General features: G+C 61.7%; 1 protein-coding gene across 1 annotated transcript; it reads right to left on the bottom strand.

The window, feature by feature from the left end:
• Positions 1-1,365: 1,365 nt before the first annotated feature.
• Positions 1,366-26,430, bottom strand: TTLL8 (tubulin tyrosine ligase like 8). Its single transcript, XM_090272182.1, has 12 exons — positions 26,361-26,430; positions 24,820-24,911; positions 21,821-21,953; positions 21,284-21,360; positions 19,753-19,881; positions 18,567-18,681; positions 17,091-17,219; positions 12,037-12,159; positions 9,986-10,226; positions 8,527-8,962; positions 7,895-8,119; positions 1,366-1,589 (listed from the first exon to the last, which is right to left on the bottom strand). The coding sequence occupies exons 1-12, from the start codon at positions 26,428-26,430 to the stop codon at positions 1,557-1,559; spliced, it is 1,803 nt and encodes a 600-aa protein (XP_090128308.1). The 3' UTR covers positions 1,366-1,556.

The following is a 26,430-nucleotide window of genomic DNA, read 5'->3' as shown; positions in this document are numbered from 1 at the left end:
GGGGTGGGTGGCGCCCGGACCCTGGTTGTGCAGCGTGAACAGCAGGAGCAGTGGGAGCCATACTGGGCGCCTGCACCCCAGTGTGTCCCCTCTGACCCCCACCGCCACAGATAGCTCTCTCCTGGAGTGGGATCTGGATCTGCACCCCAAGTCTTGAGTGCCCCTCCGGCCAGGTGTGAGCACCGTCCAGGCAGTCACCGTCCAGGAGGGCGAACATGTGAAGGGGTTTATAGCTGGCGGCCCCAGGTGTGCTGGGCCCAGGGGGCTCAGGATCTGCCTGCAACCCCCGCTGGGCACCCCACGTGTGGCAGGGAGCAGACCCAGAGTGGCAGCATCCCTAGCCTGGCGCTGGCAGGCAGGTCCCGGGGGCGGCCTTCGTGCAGACAAAGCAGCCCTGGCTGAGGGCCCCGGGGAGGAGCAATCCGAGGGGGTGCGCTGATGGGGTGTCCCTACAGGAGATGGCGCCTGCAGCCACCGTCACCCACAACCACAGTCTCCCCCCCCCGCCCCCCGCTGCCAGAGCCTGACACCCAGCCTCCCCCACCAAGGGCTGGTGCCCTACCCCCCACCTGGGCTGTGGCCCCTGCAGTACTCACCTGGGGGGCCACAGTGCGGGGGTGAGGCGATGGCGGACTCCAGCCTGGGGGCGCAGTCACTGCTACACGGGGCGCCTCCATGACACCGCCACCTCAGAGCGAAGAGACCCACGTGGCCTGAGAGGCAGCCCAGTGGGACCACTCGCACCCGAAGCCCCCTCCACGCCGGCCCTGGGACGGCCCACCCTGCCTGGCGACAAGCCTGCTCCTGCAGTGTGGCATCACGGCACCAAGGGGTGGTCAGCAGGGCCCGGCAGGGGGACAGGCCCACAGGGGAGAAGTGTGGTGGGGGTGGGCCCCCCGCCTCCAGGGGCTCTGCCTTTTTTCTGAGGCCTGGGGGTTCCAGGCCTTCCCAGTGTCCACAGAGAGCTGTCCCTGACCCGTCTTCGGAGCCCCCCATCCTGTATAGGCTTGAGAGGCTGGAACACCCCAGCCTGCGACCAAGGAGTGTGCGGGCCCCCCTCCCCAACCCTGGGCCTCCACAGCCGCGTGGCCCGCTACCAGCCCAGAGCGGAGGTCCAGCTGCAGGGACATCTGAGGGGCTGCCCCTCGCTCGGCGCCGGGTCGGAAGGAGACGCAGGGACGCAAAGAGCCTGGGCCAGCAGAACGAGACTTTAGTTGAATAAATGGCTGCCTTGGCCGAGAGCTCCGCTGGGAGGTGGGGGGCTTCCAGCAGGGGCGCTCCAGAGGCGAGGGGTGTCGGCGCGGGGCGCTCCGTGAGAAGCAGCACCGTTAGAATCGCGCGGTTTCGCTAAAATGCTTATGTATACAAGGCTCCTCGTCTGCGCGCAGGTTCCCAAAGAAACGAGCCGCGCTCTGGAGGCCGCAGGTCCTGGCCGCGTCCTGGTCCTCGCTCGCGGGGTCCACCAGGAGGAGCGGGAAGGAGGTGTCCGGCAGGAGGGCGGTGCGGAAGGGGCACAGCGCTGGCGGGCTGGACGGGCAGCAGCGACCGAGGGCACACTAGACACCCCGCGGACAGGTCCCTCCGCAGCCCTTGGGGAGAGAGGGGCCCTGAGGCCTTGCCCACCTGCCCGCGCCACGCCCACCTGCCCGACCACAACCCCCTCCTCCCCCAGGCCAAGCACCCGCCCCCCAGACCCCCGTCCATTGGTCCTTGAAATCACGCCCCCCACCCCAGGCCAGGCCCGCTGGCCCAGGGAGGTCATCTGTCTGCTGCCTCCAGGGCCACCCTCATCCCCTACATGGCCCGTCCCAGTTGGCTTCCAAGCCCACCTATTCCCACAGACCCCAACACTTAGAAAGCCCAGACCTCCCCTCAAGGGGAGGGGTCGGTCCCGGGGGCCTTGTATGTCTGGGGTAAGGCGGTGGGTTTGGGGAGGTCCCCCTTGCTCAGCTCATCTGTCCTCCTGCCCTCTGCCTGCTCCCCACCCTGGGGGCTGTGGATGACCCCCGCCAGGTGGAGCAGGTGGGCCAGGGCCGTGCCCGGGGCCCGCTGGTCCTCGACCTGGTGTGGGGGGGGGGGGCAGGCAGAGGGCAGGCTCACTGAGGGAAGTCACAGGCAAGTCCAAGCTCCCTGGAGCCCACAGCCCCGTCACCAGCGTGAGCCTCCCCCGGAGCCAGCCGGGGTGGCCCCTTCAGGAGCAGGGCGTGGCAGCGTCCACCCAGTGCGCTGGGCTGTCCCTCTGCCTGTGCTCAGGAGGCCAGCGCAGAAGCCCCTCCCCTGGTGCCCAAAAAGGGGCCACTTTCTCCAGCTCCTCCTCTGGCCCTGAGCCCACGCTGGCCCTCCCTGAGACCAGGCACGCCCAGGAAGACGCGGCTCCTTCTACCCCGTGCGGCTGGACTCAGCCCTGGAGCTGCGGCCCCGTCCCCTCGGGGGCTGGGCCAACGCGGGCTGTGGGGACCCCTGTGAGGCCCCCCACCCCCACCCCTCACCCCTTGAGGGCAGACGGAAGCTGCGGCTACACCGGGATGTTCACACAGCCCCTCAGACACCCAGGGCCAGTGAGGCCAGCAGAGGAGGAGCCGGGGCCTTGGCCAGACCCCCGCAGGCCCCCTGCTCCTCTTCCCTTGCTCCAGCCCTCCTCAGGGAGGGGGGGGGCCTGTGCCAAGTCCCCTGTCTTCAGACCGCTCAGTCCCTGGTGGGGGTACGGGGAGGGTGGGGAAGATGGGCCCCCCCAGGCATCAGTGGTGCCCCAGGAGCACGCAGGTGGGGCCGGGACGCCACACCCGGCTGAGTCACCCTCCCTGGGGTTCGGTTTGGGGATCAGTGGAGTGGCTGGCCGGGGGGCCGCCGGGTGCCGGGGGCTGGGTGCCTATGCAAAGCAGCCCGCAGCTTCCTGGAGCCTGGAGCAGAGGCTGATCCTGGAAGTGGGCCTCCCCCGCCCGGCCCCAGGACGCCAGGCCTGCACGCACGGGAGGGCGTGCGAGGCAGAGGGTTGGCGTTGCGGCTGGGTGCGGCCCAGGGTGGGGAGCTGAGCTGAGGGTGGGCGGGCTCAGCGGCCCAGGGGGCAGCTCTGTCAGGCAGCGCTTTTCCCCCCAGTGCGCCCAGGGCTACACAGAGGGGCTGGGAGGGTCAAGGCTGGGCCAGCTCCACGCCAAGAACGGGACCGGGCCGCGGACGTGTTTCCGTGCCTGAGTGGAGCAGTGCCTGCCAGATGGCAATCCCGTGGCTGCCTGTGGGGTGTGCCAGGTCTCGCGGTGCAAGGGGACAGATGGGGCTCACAGAGGGGGCGGCCCAGGGGCACAGCGTGCCCAGGAGCTGGTGCTCTGGGATCCAGACCAAGTCTTCTGGGGAAAACCACCCAACCTGGGGCATCAGGTATGAAAACCATCTTCTCAAAAGCAACAAAACACTGGTAAAGGGGAAGGAACCTTAGTCCCCAATGTGGGGATGCCCCAGGCTCTTCCCCCTGAGGCTGCCAAGCAGGGCGGCTGGAGCCAGGACTCCCAGGCCTCGGGTTGGGTATGAGGGCAGAAGACCCCCTCAGGAGGGGTGAGGGACACCCACCCCTCTGTAAATAAGCCACCTCGGAGGGCCGCTCGGGCCTGCAAGGGCCTGAGGGGGACCCCGCATGGAGCAGGCCCGGGAAGTCCTAGAGAAAACAGAGTCCAGGGTAGCCCCCAGATCTGCACAAGGGATTCTTACGCCGGGGCTGGGGGAGGGGGGACAAAGTGCCTGCTGTGCGGGTAAGTGGCACCAAGCACCTTCCTCCACGCCTGGAGGGACAAAGACCTGCCTTCTGGAAGGAACGCCCAGAATCCGCGCACGGAACTGTTTATAGAAAACGAGCCGTTTCTGAGAAAACAAGTGCGCACGCCAGCAGAACCGGCAGCGCGGCGTGACTAAGACTTCACGGCTGCTATCACCAGGCAGCATCAGGCAGTGAGCGGCACGGACCACGTGACTTCGGTCCTCTTAAAAACTATAGGTGAGGGGGAGGTACGGAAAGGGAGGACCGAAGAGCTCCATTAAAGAGAACCTCTAAAATAATGTAACTGTCATAACTAAAATTAAAATTTCAGCAGATGGGATTCGTGTCCTGGAGCCCGACGCAGAGAGAATAGACCGGGGCAGCCCAGGGCCCGGCCACGCAGAGACACGGGGAGAGCAGACACCCGTGTGCATCCAAAGCGGGGGCGGGCGGGGCCTGAGGCGGAAGTTCTATGTAAGGAGGTCATGACTGAACATTTCTCATAACTGACTAATGGCTTAGTGTGCTGGTGAAAGCACCCCACAGAACCCCAGTTAGGATACATCAAAAGGAGCCACACGCCCAGACCTGCGGGCAAGTAAGACAGACAGACAGACAGTTCACATGTGGAGAGCGATGCACTGATTTTCCCAGAGCAGCAGAGGGCCGAGATAGATGCCGAGAGCACCGGCCTCCACCCCGACTCCTCCACGGAGACTGTCATTCAGAAAGAAGTGTGGAAAGGACACTTGTAGACTAGGCCCTCCCCGGGGACAGTCTCAAGAACACATCTTCAGCAGGATGCAGAGATCCCACATGGAGAGCGCAGGACATGGGGTGGCGGGCAGAGGCGTAACGTGGGAGAGCGTGATCATCACCGGCGCAGAACGGTGATCACGGTGACGCCTGTTGGGGTTTAAAAGCTGCAATTAAACTGCACAACCCTAACAAGACTCGGAGGGGGTGGGGAACATCACGTTTTATCAGCCTTAGGTCATGGTGCTGTCTGGGGGCAGCTAAGGATGGCTTTCTTAGCTGTGGCCTTCGGTAAAAGGCAGTCATGGAATGCTGAGATACTTTTCATACATAGATCCACCAAAGGACAGAATCTAGAAATACTACAAGTTGATTGGAAGAGGCCAACAGAAACACTTGTCCAAATACAAAAATGGTGCTCTGCAAGAGTACAAGGTCTGTCAAGAAGGTATCCAGCCTTGTAATGTGAAAAGCAGACATTTATTGAAGAAGACACAAGATATAAAAAACATTGTACACAGGACAATGACACCTCAGTCCCCTGCAAAGCAAGCACCTGGGGACCTCACACAGTTCTCCCAGCCGCCATCAGCTGCCCCATCACATTTTCCTGAATCTCATTGATGCTCTGAAATGTCTTCCCTTTCACCTTGATTTTAGTGTTGGGAAAAGCCAGAAGTCACAGAGCACCAAATCGGAGTCACCTGGATGATTTGATGTTTTGCCAAAAAACTCTGCATGAGACGTGACGTATGAGTGGCATGTTGTCATGATGAAGCTGCTGATCACCAGCTGCAAACAGCTGCGGCCTCTGAGTCATCTCCTTGGTTTCCATGGGGGAGTGTTCAAGCTCAACACAAAACTGGGTGCAGATTCAGTGCGCTACTGGCTCAGTCATATTGAATGTGACAGCCACACAGCACACACGCTCACACAACAGCAGCTACCGCCCCCACTGACCAGTACAGTGAGGTTGCCATTGTTCACACATGCGCACTCCAGTCCACTTTCCTTGGCTGCCAGGTGACATCAATGTCACGCAGATTGTTCTCATATTAACAATGGCTGGACTCTTTCTGGACAGACTGTGCATGTTCAAATGTACCATGAACAAAGAAAGATACTGAACTTCATTAGCCACCAGGGAATGCACAGGGAAGCTGTAATGAGGACCCACTATTCACCTACTAGAACGGCTAAAATAAAAGAGAAAGACTCATTGTTGCTGGCAGCTGGCACACTCACAGGCAGTGGCGGGAGGACGCATTGGCCAGAGCTGGCATGTGACCCATTAACACTGCGGTTAGAGAAAGGTGTGCACATGGTCACCACGTTCCAGAATGTTCACAGCAGCACTGATTGTACCGTCTGAACTAGAAACAATGTAAATGTCTCCCAACAGTAGTATGAATAAATAAGTGTGGTTGGGAATGAATAGGTACTACACGCAAGAAAACAAATGGAGCCACGTGTCAGACCAGCATCAAACCAAGCCAGGTCCTTCGAGGAACGTGAGGTGGGTTTAACATTCAAAACGTGACTGACAATATTCACACTGTAATAGTACAAGGGACAAAAAGGTGACGGTAACCTCACAGATGAAAAAGAGTTTCTGAGAAAATTTACTGGACATTCACCATATGAAATCTTGGTAAGGATTAAAAATAACCTTTAACGTGCTAGAGTGTCTATGCATTTACATGTATTATTTGTATCACATCTATAGCTTTATAAAGAGCTAGACAAATGTCATCATAAATGACGAAATGCTGGAAACATCTGTTTTAAAATCAGGAATTCAACAATGGTGCCCAACGTTGTACAGGGGACTCTAGCCAGTACAAGGAGCCGGAACAAAGGCCCGGAGACAGCCAAGTCTCTGCGCGTGACAGCGTGAAGATGGCCGCACCAGCAGGAGGGTGGCCTGACCCACGACAGGGACCTAGTAAGATGGCGACCTGGACTCTTGGAGAGAACCACACACAAACACGGAAAGCATCATGTGTGAACATAGAGAGCACCACGCATAAACACAGAGAGCGGAACAACACGCCGTTGAGCCAGCGGACGCCAGAAGCGGGGAGGGACCAGCAGGGATTTTCTCTGCAGCCTTTGAGACGGTGCAGCCCATGACGCCTCACTGCTGGCCTCGGGCACCGGGAGAGGGCCCACCTCTGCTGTTTAAACCGCCATGTCTGCGGGGCCATGACAGCGGCTAAGGTGTCCAGTCACACCGATGCTGTGTGCACCCGACCGATCAGCACTCTTGGGAAGATGTCTGTACAAAGCCGCCCAGTGTCCACGGAAAAGGAGACACTTTTACAAAATAGCAAAAAATATGGAAATTGTCCAGATTTTTGGAGATGACTTGGTAAGTGGCAGGCTGCCAGGCCTTGGTGACAGAGTGGACTGGGCGAGGTGCTTGGGCCAGACGGCTGCTGCCCTCGCAGGGGCTGAGGCTCCAAAAGCAGGTGGCAGCCCCGGGAGGGTCCCCAGGGGCAGGTGCCTCCTTGTGGACACTCACTGAGCACCCGCCGTGGGCCGCACGGCCACAGCTGCTTCCAGCCTCGGGGGAGACAGACCACCAGCAGACACACAGACAGTAAAAGAGGCTGCTGGGGTCAGGTCCAGAGAGACAGAGGCGGAGCAGTCAGGGTGTGGGCCCGGCCTGGGCCTTTCCATCCCACGCTCTGGGCCGCTGCTGTGGGCCAGGCCCCACGGGAAGCAGCAGGGCGCTGACACGGACGGCCCCCCGGACTGTCAGGCTGTTCCATCGACCCGCAGTCCCAGCCCATGCCCGGGACAGGTCCCAGGCCGAGTGCGGTTGGCTCCTTCAGAAAACTCAACAACGCAGGAGCCACTAATGTTCACATCTCGACCTCAGCGCCCCCCAACCCCCATTCACACTGCACCTCACGAGAAAGTGACGCAAAGGCTGTCAGTCACCCATGGGCCACGCGGAGGGGACCCTGGTGCCGGGCCGGCTCCTGAAACCAATCTGACAGAACCCCTCCTCTCCTGGCAACCTGGCTGCGCCCAGGGTACCCCAACGCCTGCTCGGAGCTCAGGCCAGCGCCCCATCAAGACAGGCTCCCTGCTGCAACCGGAGGCCTGCGGAGCAGGGAGCCCCGGCAGGCGGCCGAGCGGCCGGCACCAGCCCCGTGGCACCAACGGCCCGCGCGGCTGAAACAGCGCCCTCTGCTGTCGTTCGCCCAAAGCACGGAGGGCGGGGGCTGCGCATTTGCTACGTCGGCATCTGAGTGTTCGTCGGACCGGAAGGTGGGTTTGGGGGGCTTATCATCTACGAGTTGCAGTGACAGGTGCGGAGCCGGAGTTCCCGCCCGACCCGCTGTGAGCGGGCTGGACCCTGTGCAGGGAGCGAGCGGGTACCTTTCCGTCTTTCAGTTTCAAGTGTTGCGGGAGAGCCGTCCGCGGGGCTCCGGGCACCGGGTCTGGCGCGGCCGAAGGGCACCTCACTTTCAGTGGTTGACTGTCCAGGAGCGACGATGAAACCTTAGAGCAGGAGACGGGCGGCATTTGCTTCTTGGCTTTCCACACGCTGACGCCGTCCACGCAGAGGTCGGCGCCGTGGACGGGCGGCAGGTCCACAGCAGGCTGGGGGCAGGGCGGCGGGTGAGGTCAGGGTGCCCCTCCCCAGGGGCCAGTGCGCCCTTTCCCGGCCTGCGGGTCAGGCATAAGGCCTCAGAGAAGCACCGGCCACTCCTCCCCTGGCTGGGCTGCCCATTGGGGCCCCTTCAATAGCCCCCCCACCCCACGGAGCCAGAGGCCAGCAAGAAGGGCCAGAAGGAAGACCCTTGAAGGAGGACGCAGTTTTCCCTGAAGAGACAAGAGAGGACACTGCAGGTCCAGAAACAGCCTGGAAGGACCCAGAGGCCACGGGCATTTCACGTGGGGTGGCGAGCGGGAGCAGTCCCAGGCCCTGGGCCCCCCAGCCCCCTGTCCAACCAGGCGGGGCCGGGCAGCAGAGCGTCCACAGCGCCGCCCACCCTGCCTGGCCTCACCTGTCTCCACAGCAGCTCAAAGTTGCCGATGTCACAGCTGCGGTCGCCCTTCCGGTCCACGACCACCTTGATGGTGTCCTCCTGCACCTGCGCACACAGCTGGGCCGTGACCGGCGTGGACGCGTGCATGGTGGGGCTGGAGTTGATCTCGATCAGCCAGGGCTTGAAATCGCGCCCCAGGACGAAGTCGGCCCCGTAGAGCTCGAAGCTGCTCTTGCGCGGCTCCACGTGGTCCTGGGCCGCCCGCATGGTGTCGGCGATGGCCCGCCTCATGGACGGGTAGATGACGCTGCCCCATAGGGCCCCGCGGCCCCTCTTCTGCAGGTACTCCTGGAACTTGGTGCTGGTCCACATGTTGTGGTCGGGAAGCAGGGAGCTGCGGTCCTTGTCGTTCTTGAGGTGCTTCTGGATGGAGTTGTTGCAGAGGTGGATGGCGCTGCGAGGCAAGGCCGCGGTCAGGGCAGCCCCCGGGCCCCTGCCCCCGGCACCCTCAGGACGGCAGACCCACAGCTCGGCCCCGCCCCCGGGCCCCGCCCCCAGCACCCGCGGGACCGCAGACCCACAGCTCGGCCCCGCCCCCGGGCCTGGCCCCGCCCCCGGCACCAGCGGGGACCCCAGACCCACAGCTCGGCCCCGCCCCTGGTCCCGCCCCCAGTACCCGCGGGGACCGCAGACCCACAGCTCGGCCCCGCCCCCGCAGAGGGCCAGGCAGGCGCGGCTGCGTCCGCTCCCTGTCCTGCTCGGGACGGCAGCCTGCACCCGGGCCAGGTCAGAAGCCCACCGGCTCAGGGCCACCACCAAGGGGTCTCCAGCAAGTGAAAAACACCCTCAAGCCCGTTTCCTCATCGTGCAGGGCAATGGGGACGGGCCCTTGAAGAGCTGGTCTCGTGAGGAGGAGTCACCAACTGAGCTTTTCAGCCCGTTTGCGTAGCCCCGGGCCTTGTTCTGAACAGGGTACGAACGGCACAGCTGCTGCCCGGAGGTCGTAACGCACTACGGGTCCTCGAGGTCGTTTTCATTTATGTGAGTCTGGGAAGCTTCGTCTCATTCTGGGTGCTGACTCCTGCCCCTGTGGCTATGGGTGAGTGTCACCTCCGTAAGACACACAAGGACACAAGAAACAACACATGTAGAGGATCTCAGGAACTGGACACACATGCTCATGTGACTCGGAGGGGCCAGGCCTGTTCAGAAACTATTTCAGGGGCGGCCCCGCCAGCCTGGGGTCCCTAATGGGCTGAGGGAAAGGGAGAGGAACTTTTGGGACTTTCTGAAGATACACACTTTGTGGGCACTGGCTTCAAGGGGCAGCAGGCCTGCACCTGTCCCTGGGGAGGGAGGTCACTTAACCGGCCTGGACCTCGGTGACCCGTGTTGCACGTGGTGCTGGGCCGCAGACACAGCCGGGGCGCCCTGCCCATGCCTGCACCCCACGGCACCAAGCCGGCGCCCCACTGACCCGGCCAGGTCATCCAGGGAGAAGCGCTGCGTGGAAAACCGCAGGTAGCTCTCCTTGTAGAACCAGATGGTCAGGGGGTTCCAGTCGGTGACCAGGAACCACTGCCTGATGTCCAACTTGGTGTCATAGATGAGCAGCGGGGTCTCGATGTACTTCTGCACCACCCACTTGTCCTTGGCAGAGAGGGGGTCGGCGGCCACCAGCGCCAGGATCTCCTCCGCGCGGTTCATGCACACGATGTCTGCAGGAGGCCGCTGCTCAGCCCCAGCGGACAGCCCGCGGGCGTGGGCGGGGCGGGGGAGGACTCCAGGGAGGACAGGAGGACAGGGAGGGACAGACAGGGGGCTGCAGGGCGTGGCAGAACACAGGAGCAGGGGAAGCTCTGGGAAGAGACAGGCAGGGGCAGGGGGGCGTTTGGCCGACTGCAAGGGCCCAGCGAGGCCTTGTGGCCAAGGGTGACTGGATGGACAAGGGGGGGCCCGGGGAGGGCGGGATGGGGGTGCACCAGCCCTCCCCCACTCTGCAGGAGGGTGTGCGACTTCTCACACTCGCCCTCCAAAGTGAGGCCACACGACTGGTCATGATCAGTGACAACTGAGCAGGCGTGACACACACCTCTCTGGGTCACAGCACCTAATAGCACCTACCGACCCCGGAACCCTCTCTTCCCCTGGCAACCCCAACGCTGAAGGAAGCAGCGTCACAAAATGGTGGGGGGACTCTGATGGGCTGAGCTCCCCGCCCGATCCTCCCACACCAACCTGCATGGACAACAAGCATGAAAAGACAGGAACTTGTTTGGTTGTTCACGGCCTTGTTGAGAGCCACTGAGGTCTGGGCCCTGCCTGTCACTCGGCCCGATCGGGCCTGTCCCGACCAAGGTGAGTGCGGAGGGGCACCCTGGGCCAAGGCCCATGGGCACAACAGCACAAGAGACAAGCGGCCTTCCACGCAAAAATACAGGATAGGTTGAAACCTTGCTGTCCTGAAGTAAAGGGTTCGGACGAAACCACAAACCACGGGCGTTATCCTGAGCTGAGAGCAGGGAGAGGCACAGAGGCAGGGACGGGCGGAAAGCGGTGCCTTGGGTCTTAGGCAGGTGGGTCCGTGAGCCCAGGAGGAGCACGGCCCAGCTCAAGGGCGGCCCTCGGAGTGGAGCAGGCAGAAGCCCAGGAGAGAGAGTGTTTCAGGACAGATGATGATATCTAGGGTTGACTGCAGGAACATCAAATTAACAGATTTTATAAGTTCACATAAAAATTAACCACTTGTGAATTTAAAACAATGACAATGAAAAAATAACTCTAGGGGGAAATAGACTATCCAAAAGAAAAGTATATTTAGAGTTTCAGGATAGAACAAACAAGAGGATGCAGCTAAGGCCATATTCAGAGGAAACGTCATAGCCTTGAAGCTTTTTGTTGCACAAGAACAATTGAAAATAAATAAGCTTAGTGTCAGAGCCAAGGAGGGGAATGTCCCTCATGGAACATCGAAAATATTGCAACCAAAAGTTGGTTCTTTGGAAGCACAAATAAGATTTGAAAACCACCTTGAAATCTTGTGTGTGTGTTTTTTAAAGAAACACACAGTGCTGACCATGAGGAATAACAGAGAGAATAAGGCCACGGCTGCAATGCAGGAAGATGAAGTAGAAATGTGCATGCGGGTCACCACGGAAGAAGCTCACCCGGAGCGCAGCACCTCTGAGCGCTCCTGGGGCTCAAGGCAGGTTGTGTGACATGCCTGAGGGGAGGGGACGCCTGCTGCCAGAGATGGGGGCCCTCCATCCATTCTTAAGCATGTCGCCAAGATCGTCGCTATAAAAAAGAAAACTGTAGACGCGTCTGACTGAGGACTATGGTGGAAAAGCCCTAATTAACCAGCAGAGCTCAGAACAAAAGCCGGGAAGATCAGTCCCATTGAGATGCCTGTCCCGAGGACCAAGGCTGCAAGGTGCCTGGGAGTCCTGGGCCACCTCGGACCCTGGTGTCCAGCCCACTCCGCCCCCACAGTGGGCCATCCCGGCGGCAGGCAGCCTCTGCACTCACCGCGGCCCCGGGACTTGGCCGCAGGCTCGACGATCCAGGTGTTCCGAAGCCCGTCGATGCCCGTCTGAGGGCTCATGGCACCGGGAGAAGTGGTTTCCTGAGTCGGAGATGGAAGTGCCGCCCCTGAAAAGTGGAGCGCAGAACGCGCGTGAGGTTCCGAGGGCGGCTCTCGGGCTCCAGGACGGCAGGTCCGGACGCTCGGGGCACGGAGGCCGCTGGGAGCTCAAGCTTGCGAGGCTGCTCCCGGCCAGCGGTGTGGACACCAGCGCCCCAAATGTGGGTCCAGGCCGCACAGCGCCCCAGGAGCACGCCAAAGCAGGGCGTAGGTTCCTGTGGGGGCCCCAGTCAGCATGGCCCTCACCGGCCCCGTGTGCGCAGCAGCACGTGTCCCTCGGATGGTGTCCCAGCTGTGGGGTACCCTGGTGGGAGAGCCGACCGGCCCACTCCGGCTGCGCCCTGTGTCCTGCAGCCACCGTGGGCTTAATGCCCTGTGGGCTTGACTGTCCTTTGGTCGAGCTGGCAGCTGCAGTGATGGGGACAGTGGGCCAGCCCACAAAGCCACCGTAGTTCAAGGGAATAAAGGTGGGCAGGGGCCTGATCAAGCTTGCGGGCCTGGACAACCACATAATCTCCAGAGAACAGGTGCGCGTCCCGGAAGCTGTGAAGACACCAACAGTAGCCCAAGCGATCTGCCATCCCTATCGAAATCGCAATGATGTCTTTTGCAGAAATAGAAAAACCCTTCCTGAAATTGGTATGGAATCTCAAGGGACCCCCAAATAGCCTGACTGATGTTGTAAAAGGAGAACACAGTTGGAGGGCTCATGCCTCCTGACTTCAACACCTGTTACGAAGCTAATCAAACCAGGTGGCACCGCTGGGGAGACAGACATGGAGACCCGCAGAATTAGAACAGAGAGTCCAAAACTAAACCCCTCCATATGCAGTCAGATGATTTTTGACAAGGATGTCAAGACCGTTTGAATGGGGAAAGGACAATCTTTTCAAAGCAAGTGGTGCTGAGAAAAGTGGATGTTTACATGCAAAAGGATGAAACTGGCCCTGGCTGGTGTGGCTCAGTGGACTGGGCACCGGCCTGTGAACCAAAGGGTCGCCGGTTCGATTCCCAGTCAGGGCACAGGCCTGGGCTGTGGGCCAGGTCGCCAGTTGGGGGCACGCAAGAGGCAACCACACAGTGATGTTTCTCTTCCTCTCTTTCTCCTTCCCTTCCCCTCTCTCTAAAAATAAATAAAATCTTTAAAAAAATAATGAAGTTGGTCCATTACCTCATGCCATATCCAAAAGTGAACTCAAGATGGATTAAAGACCTAAACATAAGACCAAAAACTATAAAACTTATCTCCTATAAGTTTTAAACACACACGTATATACTCATAAGCTTATAAAACTCTTAGAAGAAAGCACAGGACGAAAGCTTCAGCTGCTGGGTTTCATGATGATTTCCTGGACCTGACATCAAAGCACAGGCAACAAAAGAAAAAAAGACAACTTGGACTTCACGACAAGGTTTTAGATTTGTGGATCAGAAGACACAATCAACAGAGTAAAAAGGCAAACTGCAAAAGGGGATGAAGTGTTGGCAAAGAATATATCTGAGAGGAGATTAATATCCAGAATATACAGAGAACTCCTGAAACCCCACAACAAAAAGAACCTGATTCAAAAATGGGTAAAGGCCCTGGGTGGACATTCCTCCAAAGAAGATACGCAAATGGCCAATAAGCCCATGAAAAGATGCTCCGCGTCCCTGACCATCAGGGAAGCGCCCATCGAAACCACAGTGGGATCCCCCCTCACGCCCGCCAAGGGGGCTCTGCAGGTGGAGGGTCACGAATGTGCTTAATAGCACTTACCTGCATGTCCAGACATGGTTAAGAGGCCCCCTGGCCTCCTGCACCAGAGAGGGCCAGACGGCTCCCCAGCAGCTCTGCTGGGGCCTCCGAGAAAGCGCGGCCAGGTTCCCGTTCTTACCGCGGCAGCTCAAGCCGGCACGGCCTGACCCGGAAGCCTGGCCTAAACATGTGCCACAGGGTTTCCGCCCGCACGCGAGGGACACAGGCTTCATGACGTCACACTGAGTGAACGTCCGTGAGAGGGTCACGCGCGACATCTTCCTGACTGCAGGATGGCTACCTCTTTGTACATAAAGTAAAATTTAAAAATTCAGTCATGAGCGCTTCAATGTGAATGGGGCAGTCACATGATTATAGAACATTCCTTTTTACAAATTACTATTCTCAGTGGATTCATCTTTAAAAATCTGTGACACGTGTGACATTGTCTGGGAAGTGGTGGAGGCTTCATTAAAGACGCGTGAAAAAAATCAAGATGTATTGTAAATTTTTTGGTAAATCTTAAAAGACAGAAACAAAAATCACATGTGGGAGATAAAATGATCGGAAATGCTGATGGGGGGGGGTCTCCGATTTAAGGGGCGCGTGGCAGGCAGTGGCCGGCCGTTAGGGTTGCTGTAACAAGTAGGAAAGAGCGAGTAAATTACAAACGTCATGTTTTTCAAAACATCAGAAAGCTGTGGAAGTAGAGAGGACCAGGCGAACTCCATCTGCAGGCGCAGGGCAGCCTCTCCTGGGTGAGCACGGTTGTCGCCACGCCCGGGTGAAGGCTGAGAGCCAGGCAAAGGCACGGGGACTTGATTAAGAACAGAGAAGCCACGCGGCTAGGTGCGTGGGCACGCGGCGCTCAGCACGCAGCCAGCTCTCCCAGGCCCGGCAGCCGGGCCCTCCTGGTGGGGGCTGGGGAGGTGACCTGCAGTTGTTCTTGGGTTTCACTCTGGAGACACCTGACGCCGGCGTGAGGGGAAACTCCCGAAGCTGCGCCCCAGCCCTGCTCACCTGCTCACGGGTGGCAGGTGGCAGCCCACACTCCGCCCGCAGAGCAGCGGGAGTGCCAGCGGCAGCCCCCAGGCACCTGAAGCCCGTCCTACACCAGCAGACCGGAAAAGTGAAGGAGACAGAAACGAGGCAGAAACACCTGAGTCTGAGCAAAGAACAAAGGCAGACGATGCGGGAGAGATGACCCAGGTGCCAAAGTGAGAAGGCGGGGGGCGGGGGGACTTAAAAACAGACCGGAGAGAGAAGACAGAGCTGGCCAAGCCGAAGATGAGTCAGCACAAATCATCCACGCTCACCCTCAGCGGGAGGGAAAATGGGGGGACTAGCGTATGGGCAGAGCCAGACCTAGCCCTGAAATGCGTGCTCTCTGGGTGAGAGCTGCGCCAAACTACAAGTCGCCACGGGGCGCGGAGCGGAGGCCGGAGGGAGACGGGTGCCCAGCTGGGTGGCGGCCGGCGTGGCTTCCCTGCTGCGGCGCAGAGAGAGGGGTCCCGCGAGGAGCAGCAGCGGGGACAAAGGGGAGCTTTCGTGATGAAAGCGTCCGCTCAGAGGAAGGCAAAACCGTCCTCATCAACATACACAAAGCAAACAGCGGCAGAACTCAGCACAGCGAGAGGGGGGCCCAGCCCCCGCCCCAGGGCGTCTCCTCTGCGGGCACCGCGTCCCAGCGGCGGGCACAGGGCAGAGCGACCCGCCAGGATGAGGGCTCGCGTCACCACCTGCCTTTAGCAGCACCTTTAGGTCCCAGCACCCAGCGACTGCGCACACACCACTTCACGTCTTCCTCAAATATTAACCAGTGCGGATTCCTGTTTCGTCTCCGCCCACAGTGGGTGTCTACACGCAAAGACGCGCCCTGGCCCCACGTCTTACCACACAAAAAATAAAGATTACCCGGTCGTGAAAAGCCCAGGGGAGAGGGACACAGCGAGGTGTCCCGAGGAAGCTGCAGCGCGCCTCTGTGACCGCAAGGCAAAGGCCCGCAGGACCGAACTCCCAAAGTGCTGGCTTCATCAGAGCCGCCGCAGGACAGGGAGACGCCTCTGCGTCCCAGAGGCCCTGCCGCCCACCAGACGGAACCCTCGGAGGTCACCCAGACACAGGCTGCCAGCCTCCCAGTGGCCGAGAAAGCGCTTGAGCAAGCTCTCCGTCAGGGAAGAGGCCAGGAGACCACGAGGCACCTGAGACCTATTCTGCACGGCAGCCGCCCGGGAAACACACACTCACCGCCGGAGGGAGGGACGGGCGGCCAGAATGAGCCGTGCCAGGCCCCGGGCAGGTCGCAGGCACCCGGCACGCCATGCCCACAAGCTGCCCCGACAGCCCGCGAGCTCCGGCCCGTTCTCAGCGCCTGGAACCCGAGCGCAGACGCCGGACGGTGGCCCCCGGCCGCCTGGCCTCTCCGGCTCTGCCCGCCACCCCCGTCTGGGCAGTGCCCCCCCCCGCTGCAGGGCCCTCCGTGAGCACCCAGCGCCCGGCCCCTCGGGGCGGGGACGGGACAGCGCCCCTACAAACGCCCCCCGTGTTCCTCAACCATAAAGAGAAATCGGTCCCCAAGCCCTGGAAGGACCTGGAGGGACTGTGAGTGCACGTGACCGTGACTGCGGGGAAGGAGCCAGTCTGGGCAGTCCGCGCAGCACGGTTCCAACCGTGGGGCGTTCTGGAAACGGCAGCGCCACAGGGACTGGGACAGACCGGTGGCCGCCAGGGGCTGGGGAGGGGCGGTGGGCACAGAGGCTGGGGCAGCAACACGACCCTGGGTGACACTGTCAGGGAGACACGTGTGTCTCTGCACTTCTGTCCAGACCACAGGACGTGCAGCACAGGGTGAGCCCGAAGGCAAACAGTGGCCGTGGGTGACAATGACGTGTCCGTGTAGGTTTGCCAGCATCACCGACGCCCCCTCTGCTGGAGGACGCTGGTGGGTGGGGGGGCATGCACATGGGGTGGGGGGTGAGACTCTGTACCTTCACCCCACCTTTGCGGGGAACCTAAAACTGCTTCGTCAACACGAGCACCCAGCACCAGGGCCTTATTTGGGTTTTTAGGCTGAAACCACGGAGAACAAGCCTCCCTGCGGCAGCTCTTCCACAGGCGCCCCGGGGCAGGCCAGGGGTCAGGGTGCAGCCGCCACCCCTGGGTCTCTGTCCTCCCCGCGTGGCCGGCCTCGGCCACACTCACCCTTCTGGCGGCCAGGGTCACTGGCGCCGGCCTCCTCCTCGCTCCTGCTCTGGGCTTTGCTCCTGGGGCAGTGCTGCTGGCTGACCACCCACTTGAGGACGCTGGAGGCCACCGTATGCCGGAAGTCATCTGAAAAGGCACCGAGGCCTCACCCCCTCTACTGCCCAGAGGTCCCCCAGCCCCCAGGGGCCTGGCCCTCGCCCAGCCTCCCCTTCCCATGCCTCTGCAGGGTGGGGGCCAAATGTACTGGCCACAGGCCCAGAGGCAGCAGCCATGCACCCCTTCCGCCCCTTGGACCACTGTCCAGGGGGCTCCCACCACCAGAGGGTTCCCCCTGGATGGCCCGCACGACAGCACTGGGACCGTCCCCTCCTGGAGCCTCTCTGGACCTCCCTGCTTTTGCGGCCTCCACCGCGCCCAGTGCTGATGGCTGGGGTCCTGAGTGCCCACCCAACACAGAAGGCAGCTCTGGGGAATGCACACCTGCCAGCGCACCTGCCAGCCCACCTGTGAGCAAGCCCACACCTCGAGGCCTGTCCCCATCCCCCCATACCCTACCTGTGCCCTCCTCAGCATCCCCAGACTCCAGCACCTTCTCCCCCAACCTGCCCCTTCCTCACCTCAGCGGGGGCCGCCCTGCCCGACACCTGCCCACCGGCAGCTGCTGTCACACCGGAAGCAGCTAGAACCTGCGCTCCCCTCGCTGCCCCATAGCCCCAGGAGCCCCGACCCAAGCCGCCTCCCTCCTTCACAAGCATGTCCCTGAGCTCACACACCACCCCCTGCCCCTCTGCCCAAGGACCACAGACACTGCCCGAATCCAGGGGCTCCCGGCCTGCTCCCCTGCGTCCCTTGCCTCCCGGGCTCCGCCAGGCCCCTCGCCTCTGGCCAGCACTGCGCCTGTCACCTCCAGCCCCCACGGGCCCTGCCTGGTTATTTGCTCTCCGGAGCCCAGGTGGGGTCCCAGAGCACAGGGCACAGCGCACAGGGCAGGGGTGCCAGGCAGATGCCCCATCTCAACAGCCTCCAGGTTGGGTGCTGAGGAAACACGGGTCACCCCTCAGAGGACCCGTCCCCACCTGCCCTGACCCCCTTCTGTCTCCTGTGGCCTCTCAGCAGGCCAACCAGCCCTCCCTGTGTCCCGGACCGGAGCCTGTGGTCCCTGGCCTGCCTGAGATGCTCAGCGGGTCCCAGCACCAACCTCAGGCCGGGCTGGCCTCTCAAGCCGCAGACACTCAGCTCCGTGGCCCCCCATGCCCCCTTGCCTACGCTGCCCGTGGAAGTTTCCAGACGGCCCTCACCACGTGCATGGAGCAGAGCCCCCAGGGCTTGGGATGGGACCGGACCCTCTGCCTCCACCCCAGCCCCAGTCCCCAGCCCCTCAGCGAAGCCTGCCCCATCTCCCTTGCAAAGGCCCACACAGCGTGCCGGCAGGGAGGGGGCCCGGAGGCCCTGCTGCTCAGGCCAGCTACGTACCCAGGAATTCTTGCTTCTCGCTGTCGGAGCAAAGGCCGTAGCAGCGGGGGAAGAAGGTGTCGGGGTCGGCCTGGACATACCACGGCAGACTCCTCATGTTCAGGCCGAGCCCGATCTCCAGAGACAGCAGAGAGTCAGGCTCTGCCTCGGACCAGCCCGCACACCCGGGCCCCTCGGGACTGGCCTCTCCCTCCTCCAGCCCCGTCCGTCCCCTGGCCAGCCGGTCCCAGCGGCCCAGAGACCCGGTGTGCTGCCGGGGCCTTGGCCTTATCTCTGGTCCTTGGCAGGCATGGCAGGTCCAAGGCAGGAAGCCACCCAAGGGTGACTTTCCCTTCCCAGAGTCCTAAACGGAGCCCCGGCACAGGCCCGGGAGGGGCTGCCTGCACCCACCACTCCGGCCCCATGGACGTGACCATGATCTGTTGTCACACAGGCCTGGCAGGAAGCCCTGCGCCCAGGATCCAGCTTGGCGCCCCGTTTGGAAAGAAGCTGAGCTCACTCACGACCGCTCTAGACGGGGTCTTTGCGGGGGGCCCAGCCCACACTGCAGAGGTCGCTATGGCCAAAGCCTTGTGGGGACACGTGGGGGGCTAGATCCCCCCGACAGCGAGCCGTGGGGGCAGCGGTGGGCCTCGTCCCTGACCCCCTCCTGTGTCATCCTTGCCTGCTGAAGGGACAGTCCCTGAGTTGCCAGGGGAACCCTCTATTCAACCCCTCCCCAGTGGGTCCACGCAGGCCCCAGCTGGCCCTGCCCTGAACCGAGCCCTCGGGGACGTGGGGGACAGCCGGCTCCAGGGGCGGCCATGGGACTGGGAGGTGGTGGGGGTGGTGAGTGATGGGCAGGCAGACACTGTTTCACCGTCCCCTGCAGAGCCCTGTCACCGCCGCCCTTGCTGTAAGTCACCGTGCGTGCAGGTGAGGGTGACTCACCCCGCCTCGGGACCAGAGCTCCCCAAGACCCAAAGCCAGGGTCCAACCCTGTCTAATGCTTGGCCTGTGCACCCAGAGAGGGCGCTACTGTGGCCTCAGGGTCACCCAGGGACACAGCCAGGGTCACCCCGGCTCTGGGGGGCACGTGGGGGGCAGGTGCTAGCGACTGGATGCTGGCACTGGGTGCGGCCTCGGACCAGGTAGCGGGAGGCGACCTGAGGGGGAGCCCCAGGTGCTGCCCCGCCTCTCCGCTCACCTTGGTGGTGAAGGAAGCCGTCCTCCCGTAGTGGTTCAGCACCTGGTCGCAGCTCAGGCTGTGACAGTCGATGGCGTCTCTCTTGATCGTCCAGAGGAAGTAGGGCGTCTCGTTTCTCACCAACCTGGACTGGCGAGAAAAGCTTCGTCACGACCCAGCGTTCCAGCCGCGTCCTTGGTCAGCCGGGACGTCGCCGCGAGCGAAGGGGACCAGACTGGAAATGACAGCGTGCGGCCTCTAACTGCGTGTCCCTCATCGCCCTGCCGTTTGCCGCAGGCTGCAGGCCTACTGTGCGCGCGGCCGGAGGAGCCGTGGCGACCCGGGTTCCTGCTCTCCAGCGGCAAGTGCGGGGGGCCAGGGGCAGGTTCCAGCCTCCAGGGGCGCTGAAGGGGCGGGGCGGCCTGTGGGTGCCCACGTGGGCTTGGGGGCGTGTGCACACGGAGCCTGGCGCCCCCTTGTCCCCGGACCCGTGGGGGCTACAGGGCGCCTGCAGGTGCCCACGCCTGGTGTTGACAGACAACGGCACGTGTCTGGTCAAAAATTCCTACCAAGGAGGTACAAGGAAGTGAAACCTTCTCCAAAACCCTACCCCCAGAGACCCCTGACCTTGGTGAAGACCCTTGGGGTCCTTCTCTGCAGGCCTCAACCCCGTGTTCGGGCGCCAGGGAACCCCGGTTCCTTCCCAACCGCCTCCTGACCGCTCACTGAAGCGAGCTCAGTGCAGACGGGATGCTGCGCCGGGGGGCCGGCAGAGAGGGGGTGCCTGCACCAGGGGACAGACCGCGTCCAGGACGGTGCCACCCGGGCCTGGAGCCCCTGCCCGCAGCCCTGTGCTGCACACGGTGCTGCCGGTGTCACCCGGGGCCACCAGCGCCAGAGACAAATCAAACAACCCGGTGGCCCGTCCAAGTCCGTCCGCTTTCCTGTCTGTACTTCCAGGGCTGATCCGGGTCTCAGAGCGTCTCGATCCCACGCGCTGCCCAGCCCCCGCTCTGTCTCCTCTCTCCCCCTTCGTGGCGTCTGCAGGACAGGCCTCCCCCAGGCCAGGCAGCCGGTGCTGCTCTCTCCCCGGGAGCGTCCCTCCGCCGGAGGCTCAGAGCGAAGCCGTGTCGTGCCGGCTGTCTGTGCACGTCCTGCATGAGGACGCCTCACGTCCAGCACTGGCTCCGGTCGTCACTGCAGGCTGAGCTGTCCCCAGTCACCCGGCTGGCCACCTCGGGCTCAGTTCTGCCCGGTGCTCAGTGCGCAGCCCGCAGGACACCACCTCCACGCTCTTCCGCCTGCGCCTCGCCAGCCTGGGGCTGCTCTGGTCCTTTCCCACGGCCCTTCCCGAGTCACTGACATGCTTTGTCAGCTTGCACGTGGGCACAAAGGACACGCGTGTATACGTGTTTGCACACACACACATGTCTGCAGCATGTCACCCAGCTGTCTGATCCCCAGCCCGGCTCTGTGGTGGCTGGTCTCCTTCCCCTGAGACAGCGCGGTGGCACCAAGATTGTGACCTGGCCCCGAGACTCGCAGGACCTACCATCACATCATGGATGTCATCCACCGTCTCCTCTGCGGCCACTTCCTGGTTTTCTTTGCCTTCAGCACGTTTGTTTCCTGCAAAGACAATGTGGGAGACGTTAGCACGTCTCAGCCCGAGTGTCTGGCCATGAACACTGCTTCTGTGCTGCTGCCACCACAGTCAGGCCACAGGGACCCACCTGAGGGTCCCCGGGCCAAGGTCAGTGCCCTGGGGACGGGGGTGGGGAGGGCCACGGGGTGGAGAACAGTGGGGGGCTGGTGTGGGTCTCCAGGACCATGTGGGAGCTGAGGCCTGAGGAGGGACAGCAGGCAGGCACCGTGGGGACACTGAGCAGTGACCCGTGCAGGGCCTGAAAACACTCGCCCAGCACGCAGACACCTGGAGTGGGGGATGGGGCTGAGCTCAGGCGTGGACAGGGGGTCCTCTGCCCCGAGGGAGGCCCTCGTCACAGGACCTGTGGGGTGGGCATGCGTCTGGGTCCTCGAGACAGACACGCAGACGTCTGACACAGAGGCCCAAGGCTTCGATATGTACCCGCGGCCCCTTTGCCTCCACCGTCGGCGGCCACCTTGGGCAGGGCGTGCAGCTTCTTCTCCACCCAGCCCTTCCGGCGCAGGGCCGCCTGGATCACGGGGCAGGGTCTGTAGATGGAGAAGATCTTCTTTTCCTCAAATGAGAGAGCACGTTCCTAATCAAAGGACTGGAAACACATGAAGTCTTTCTCTGCAAGAGGAGTTTTCAAAGCACAGAGAGAACCTGCTGCAGGAAGACACCCAGGACCCTCTGAGGTCCACAGGCCCGGGGGCGGGCCCAGCCACCCTCCCTGGGGCGTCTGCATCCTTGGGGCCTGGCGCATTCCCACCCCCACGCAGGAGGCGCCACGCTCAGGCAGGACCACGCTCTCCTGAGACTGGGCTGGGCTGGACCTAGTGCTGGGGCCAGAAGACGGGCACTCCACAGCCTCCTTTTCTCTACAAAGGTGAGCATCCCTCATGCTCTGCACCCACAATTTGAGGAGGGGGAGGGGAGAGCCATTCAACTGAGCGGAAGGCCCAGCACAGGGACACTGCCACCACGGGGGAAATGAGCTCAGCTGAGGGACAGGGTGGGAGAGTGGCAATCACGCTGAGTCCCTGGGGCCCCCGGGGCTGAGGATGCAGGAAGACACACTCACCTGGGCAGGGTCCTGAAGGGTGGCAGCTGGGGGGCAAGGGCAGGAGACAGGTACAAGCTCAGCAGCAAGCTTAGGGCCTCACGGATTTGTGGGGGCAGGCAAGGGGGTTGAGAAAGGAAGGGGAAGTGGCTCAAACCCATGAGGGTCCCTAATTAGATGAATTTGAACTACCCAGGAATTCGAAGACAGACCGCCTTGGGCTGGGCCGCACCCAATCAGATCCAGGATTTCCCTGAAGTTAGACACACCAGCCACAGAGCCTCTCTCCCTACACCCAGCTCTCAAGAAGGCGCTGCAAACTCTAAGGCCACAAGGCAATGAATTCTGCCAACAAGTGAGGGACTCGGGCGTGGGTCCCTCCCCAGCTAGGCCCCAGGTGAACCTCAGCCCAGCCGGTGCTTGATTTCAGTCCTGAGCGGCCCTGAGCAGCGGCCTGGCCTTGGCTCCAGACCAGAGACACTGTGAGGGCGTCTACACCCCCACCCACCACCACACCGGCCTCCTCAGACCTCGGGCCTGTGGCTAGAAGCTGTGAGGTCAAGCTCCAGCACCCACCGAAGACACGGCGGGTCGGCAGCAGCCTCCTTCTGCCCGGAACACTGATCCAAAGCCAGTCCAGGCCTGATTCACAGCCGGGAGGGGTGGGGGCGGGGCACGCTGTGAGGGTCAGCACCCCACGGCCCCAGCTCTCCCGCAATGTGGTCAAACTGAGTAACTTTAGAAAGATTGATCAACTCGACCAAGTCCGCAGAGTACCTCACCGAAGGGAGTCACGGAAAGAATGAAAACAGGGTGTCGGGCAGCTAACAGATGGGAGCGGGGACGTTAATTTTTAAAAGGGACCAGCGCACAGGAGGCATAAAACCAGCGGGGGAGGAAGCAGGACAAACCGTGCGAGTAAAGTTAGACACCAGCTGTTGAACGAGACAAACACACTTCGTGCTGCAGCTGAAAGGAAACTCTGCCCGACCGGACTGTGTAAAAACCCAGCTCCATGTGATTTACAAGAGGAAAGCAGAAGCACAGGCCTGCAGACAGGCGGAAAAGGAAAGGCCCTGAATCTGAGACCAGACTGACTCTGGGACAAATTAACGTCACTGAAGACTATTATTTCATAATTAAAGAAAAGAGTCAGCTCAGCAGAAAGCTGTGTCTGTACACACCTGTTATAACAATACAACACACACGGTCGTGAAAACGGACAGACGAGCGGACAAATCCACATTAAAACAGGATATTAACATGCTTCTCTCAGTAAATGATTAGAACACAGACAAAAAAATGCAATATGACCGCAGACACAAGTAACAGACTACCCCGATGGCTGTGAAGATAGCAGACACATCGCCTCTCAGAAATTAACAAAGCACCAGACAGAACACACCGCAGTAGAATAACTGAAACAGGCTACGTTCTCAGCCCCAACACAGCCGGCCTAGAAACCAGTGACAAAATAACTAGAAAAAGCATCGACATTCCGAACTGTACTTGGAAGTAACCCGTGATCAATGAGCAAGTAAGCACATGGATTATAAAATACTTTCAACTGATGCTTAACAAAAATACTGCACATGAAACTTATGAAATGCAGCCAGTGCAGTACTTAAGAGGGATGTTCGTAGCCCGAAATGTTATGTTTTCAGGGTTCAGAGGAAAATCGAGTTGCTGAGCTGCTGTGGATGGTGCTGCACCCTGTGGTTGCCAGGATGCTGGGGGGACACCAAGGGGCAGCTTCCAAGAGTGATGGATGCATCCTCCACCAGGTCTGCAGTGGCCACTGCCCGAGGACACGTGTCACCTGTGTCGTGTGCCACTCTCAGGTGTACCGCAAGCTGTGCAGCTTGGGTGATGGCGTGTGTTGTGCTTCCAGAGAAAGGGCTGAGCGTGGGCCCGGGCAGCAGTGCGCCTCGGGTTTCTCGGGGCTGCCACAGTCCCAGCCTTCTGAGCAAGGCCATCGAAGCCCAGCAGAGACACAGACTGCAGTCCTTTCCCCAGGGAAGGTGGCTCTGTCCTCACTGCATCGCTGTGAGGGGCCTGAGGTGTGGGACCCATACAAGGGGCCCCACGAGTCACTAAGAGCCTGTCTCTGATGCAGAGCCCTCGCCCAGAAGAGCGCCCATGGCCCAAGGTCACATGGTGGCCCCCAGGACAGACTTCCATGTGTCTGCATGTTCCCAATACTGAGATCATCCCCTATTTGAAGCATCCAGCCTCCACAGGGGGCCGGGCCGGGTGGGAGCCAGGGCAGGGACCAAGGCTAGCAGGGCTGCGTCACAGCCCCGTTCTCATTCCCCAAATCCCAAAATCAATTTCCCTTTTTAAAGAGTCCCCTCCCCACCAGGCTCCAAAGAGCGTGTACCTTGATTGCCTTTTCCGTCAGTTGCTTCGCTATTTTGTATCTGCCTAATTTGGGGAAAGAAGACAGGTCTTGGGAAAGTCCTCGCTTTAACTCTGCAGAAGAGAGAAGAGGCAGCTGGGAGGCAGACAGGTGCTCTTGACCAGGAGACACCAGCCCTCCCACCAGCCACCCAGCCGCCCCCACACTCCTGTCCCCACATCTGCTCTCCCTCAGGGCTGACCCAGGGGTCCCACAGCCCCGAGCAGTGGGTGCAGCCCCTCTCTGCCTCCCTGCCCCCCTGCACCCCTTTCCTGACCCTCCAGCCTCCAGCCCTCACCCCCAGGCCCCCTCCTGCATCTCCCCAGCCCCTCCCCAAGCTACAGTCCCCTCCCCACACTCCCCCCCAGCTCAGTCTTGGGGCACCCTCTCCTCACAGAGCCCCCACCGCTGTGCAGCCACACAGTGGAACCCCTCAGCCCGGGCCCGGGCCAGCAGACCCCAAGACCACCCCCCTCGCAGCCGCTTCCTGTGACGCCGGCCACAGGACTCTGTCAGCACACACTGAGCTCCACAGTCATCAGCTTAAAAATTAAAATGGAGCCCCTCCTCCCTTCACGCTGCATTCTCCTGCCACCGACCTGTCCCATCCATCTGCGGGGCCCGCCAGTCACGCTCATGGGAAGGTCACGCATGCGCAGGCTGGTCCCACGCCCCCCCCACCGTGTCCTGGCCTCTGGCAGCACCGGGCCCCACGGCCAGCCCCTTCTCACTGCGGCACCCCCCAACTGCAGGGGTGCCCAGGCCCGGACCCCAGGCCCCTGTGCTTGGCGCATGGCCTAGGGCATCTCTTCCCACGCGGCAGCTTTGAATCCCCCCCACTGATGCCCCTGGAGATGTAACCTACCCAGACCACGCGACCTCCTGCTGCCTCCTGGACCCACGCGGCCCCTGGCTGTCCCGCAGACATGCCACCTGCCTGCTCCTCCTGGGGCCCCCTTGACCCTGCGCCCCAGAGCCCCACGGCCACACGGCCAACTGGCTCAGGCTCGACCCCCGAAGCACGGCCCTATAAAGCCAGTGAGCCACGCCCCGGCCCGCATCACACACGCAGCAAACCTGCAGGAGGCGGAGGCCCACGTGAGACAGCCGGCCACGCGCTCAGGAGCAAACAGCTGCCCCCCCCCCCCCCGCGTCCATGAGCCCAAGCACGGCCGTGAAAGTTAAAACTGGCAAACTAGGCTTTCCCAAAGTTAAGATGTTCTGTTCTGTGAAGGAAACAGAAAGGTCACCGGCGGGGAAAGGGCTGCCCGCCTTGTGTGCCGGCGCCCGCCAGGGGCGCTCAGCGATGCCGTCCGGGCGGCGTCTGGGCTGGAGACCGGATCTGCGCAGACAGGCGCGGCGGGGGTGGGGGTGCAGGAGAAAGCCGAGGCGCGAACATCCTGCAGCCGTGGCCCTGAGAGGTCAAAGCCGCGCGGCGCCCCGGGCAGTGCAGGCTGCGTTCCCAGCGACAAAGAGCAGCCAACGACGTCAGGGGACGGGCGGGGGGCGGGCCGCGAGCTCACCACCCCACAGCCCCGTGCGCGTGAGCTGCAGGACGGGGGGCTGAGCCTCAGAACCGGTCCCGGGGGACAT

The sequence above is a fragment of the Furipterus horrens genome, unplaced genomic scaffold (genome assembly GCF_987537825.1).
Source record: "Furipterus horrens unplaced genomic scaffold, mFurHor1.1.pri manual_scaffold_4, whole genome shotgun sequence".
In the NCBI taxonomy this organism is placed as follows: domain Eukaryota; kingdom Metazoa; phylum Chordata; class Mammalia; order Chiroptera; family Furipteridae; genus Furipterus; species Furipterus horrens.
This window is presented reverse-complemented; position numbering and strand designations above follow the sequence as displayed.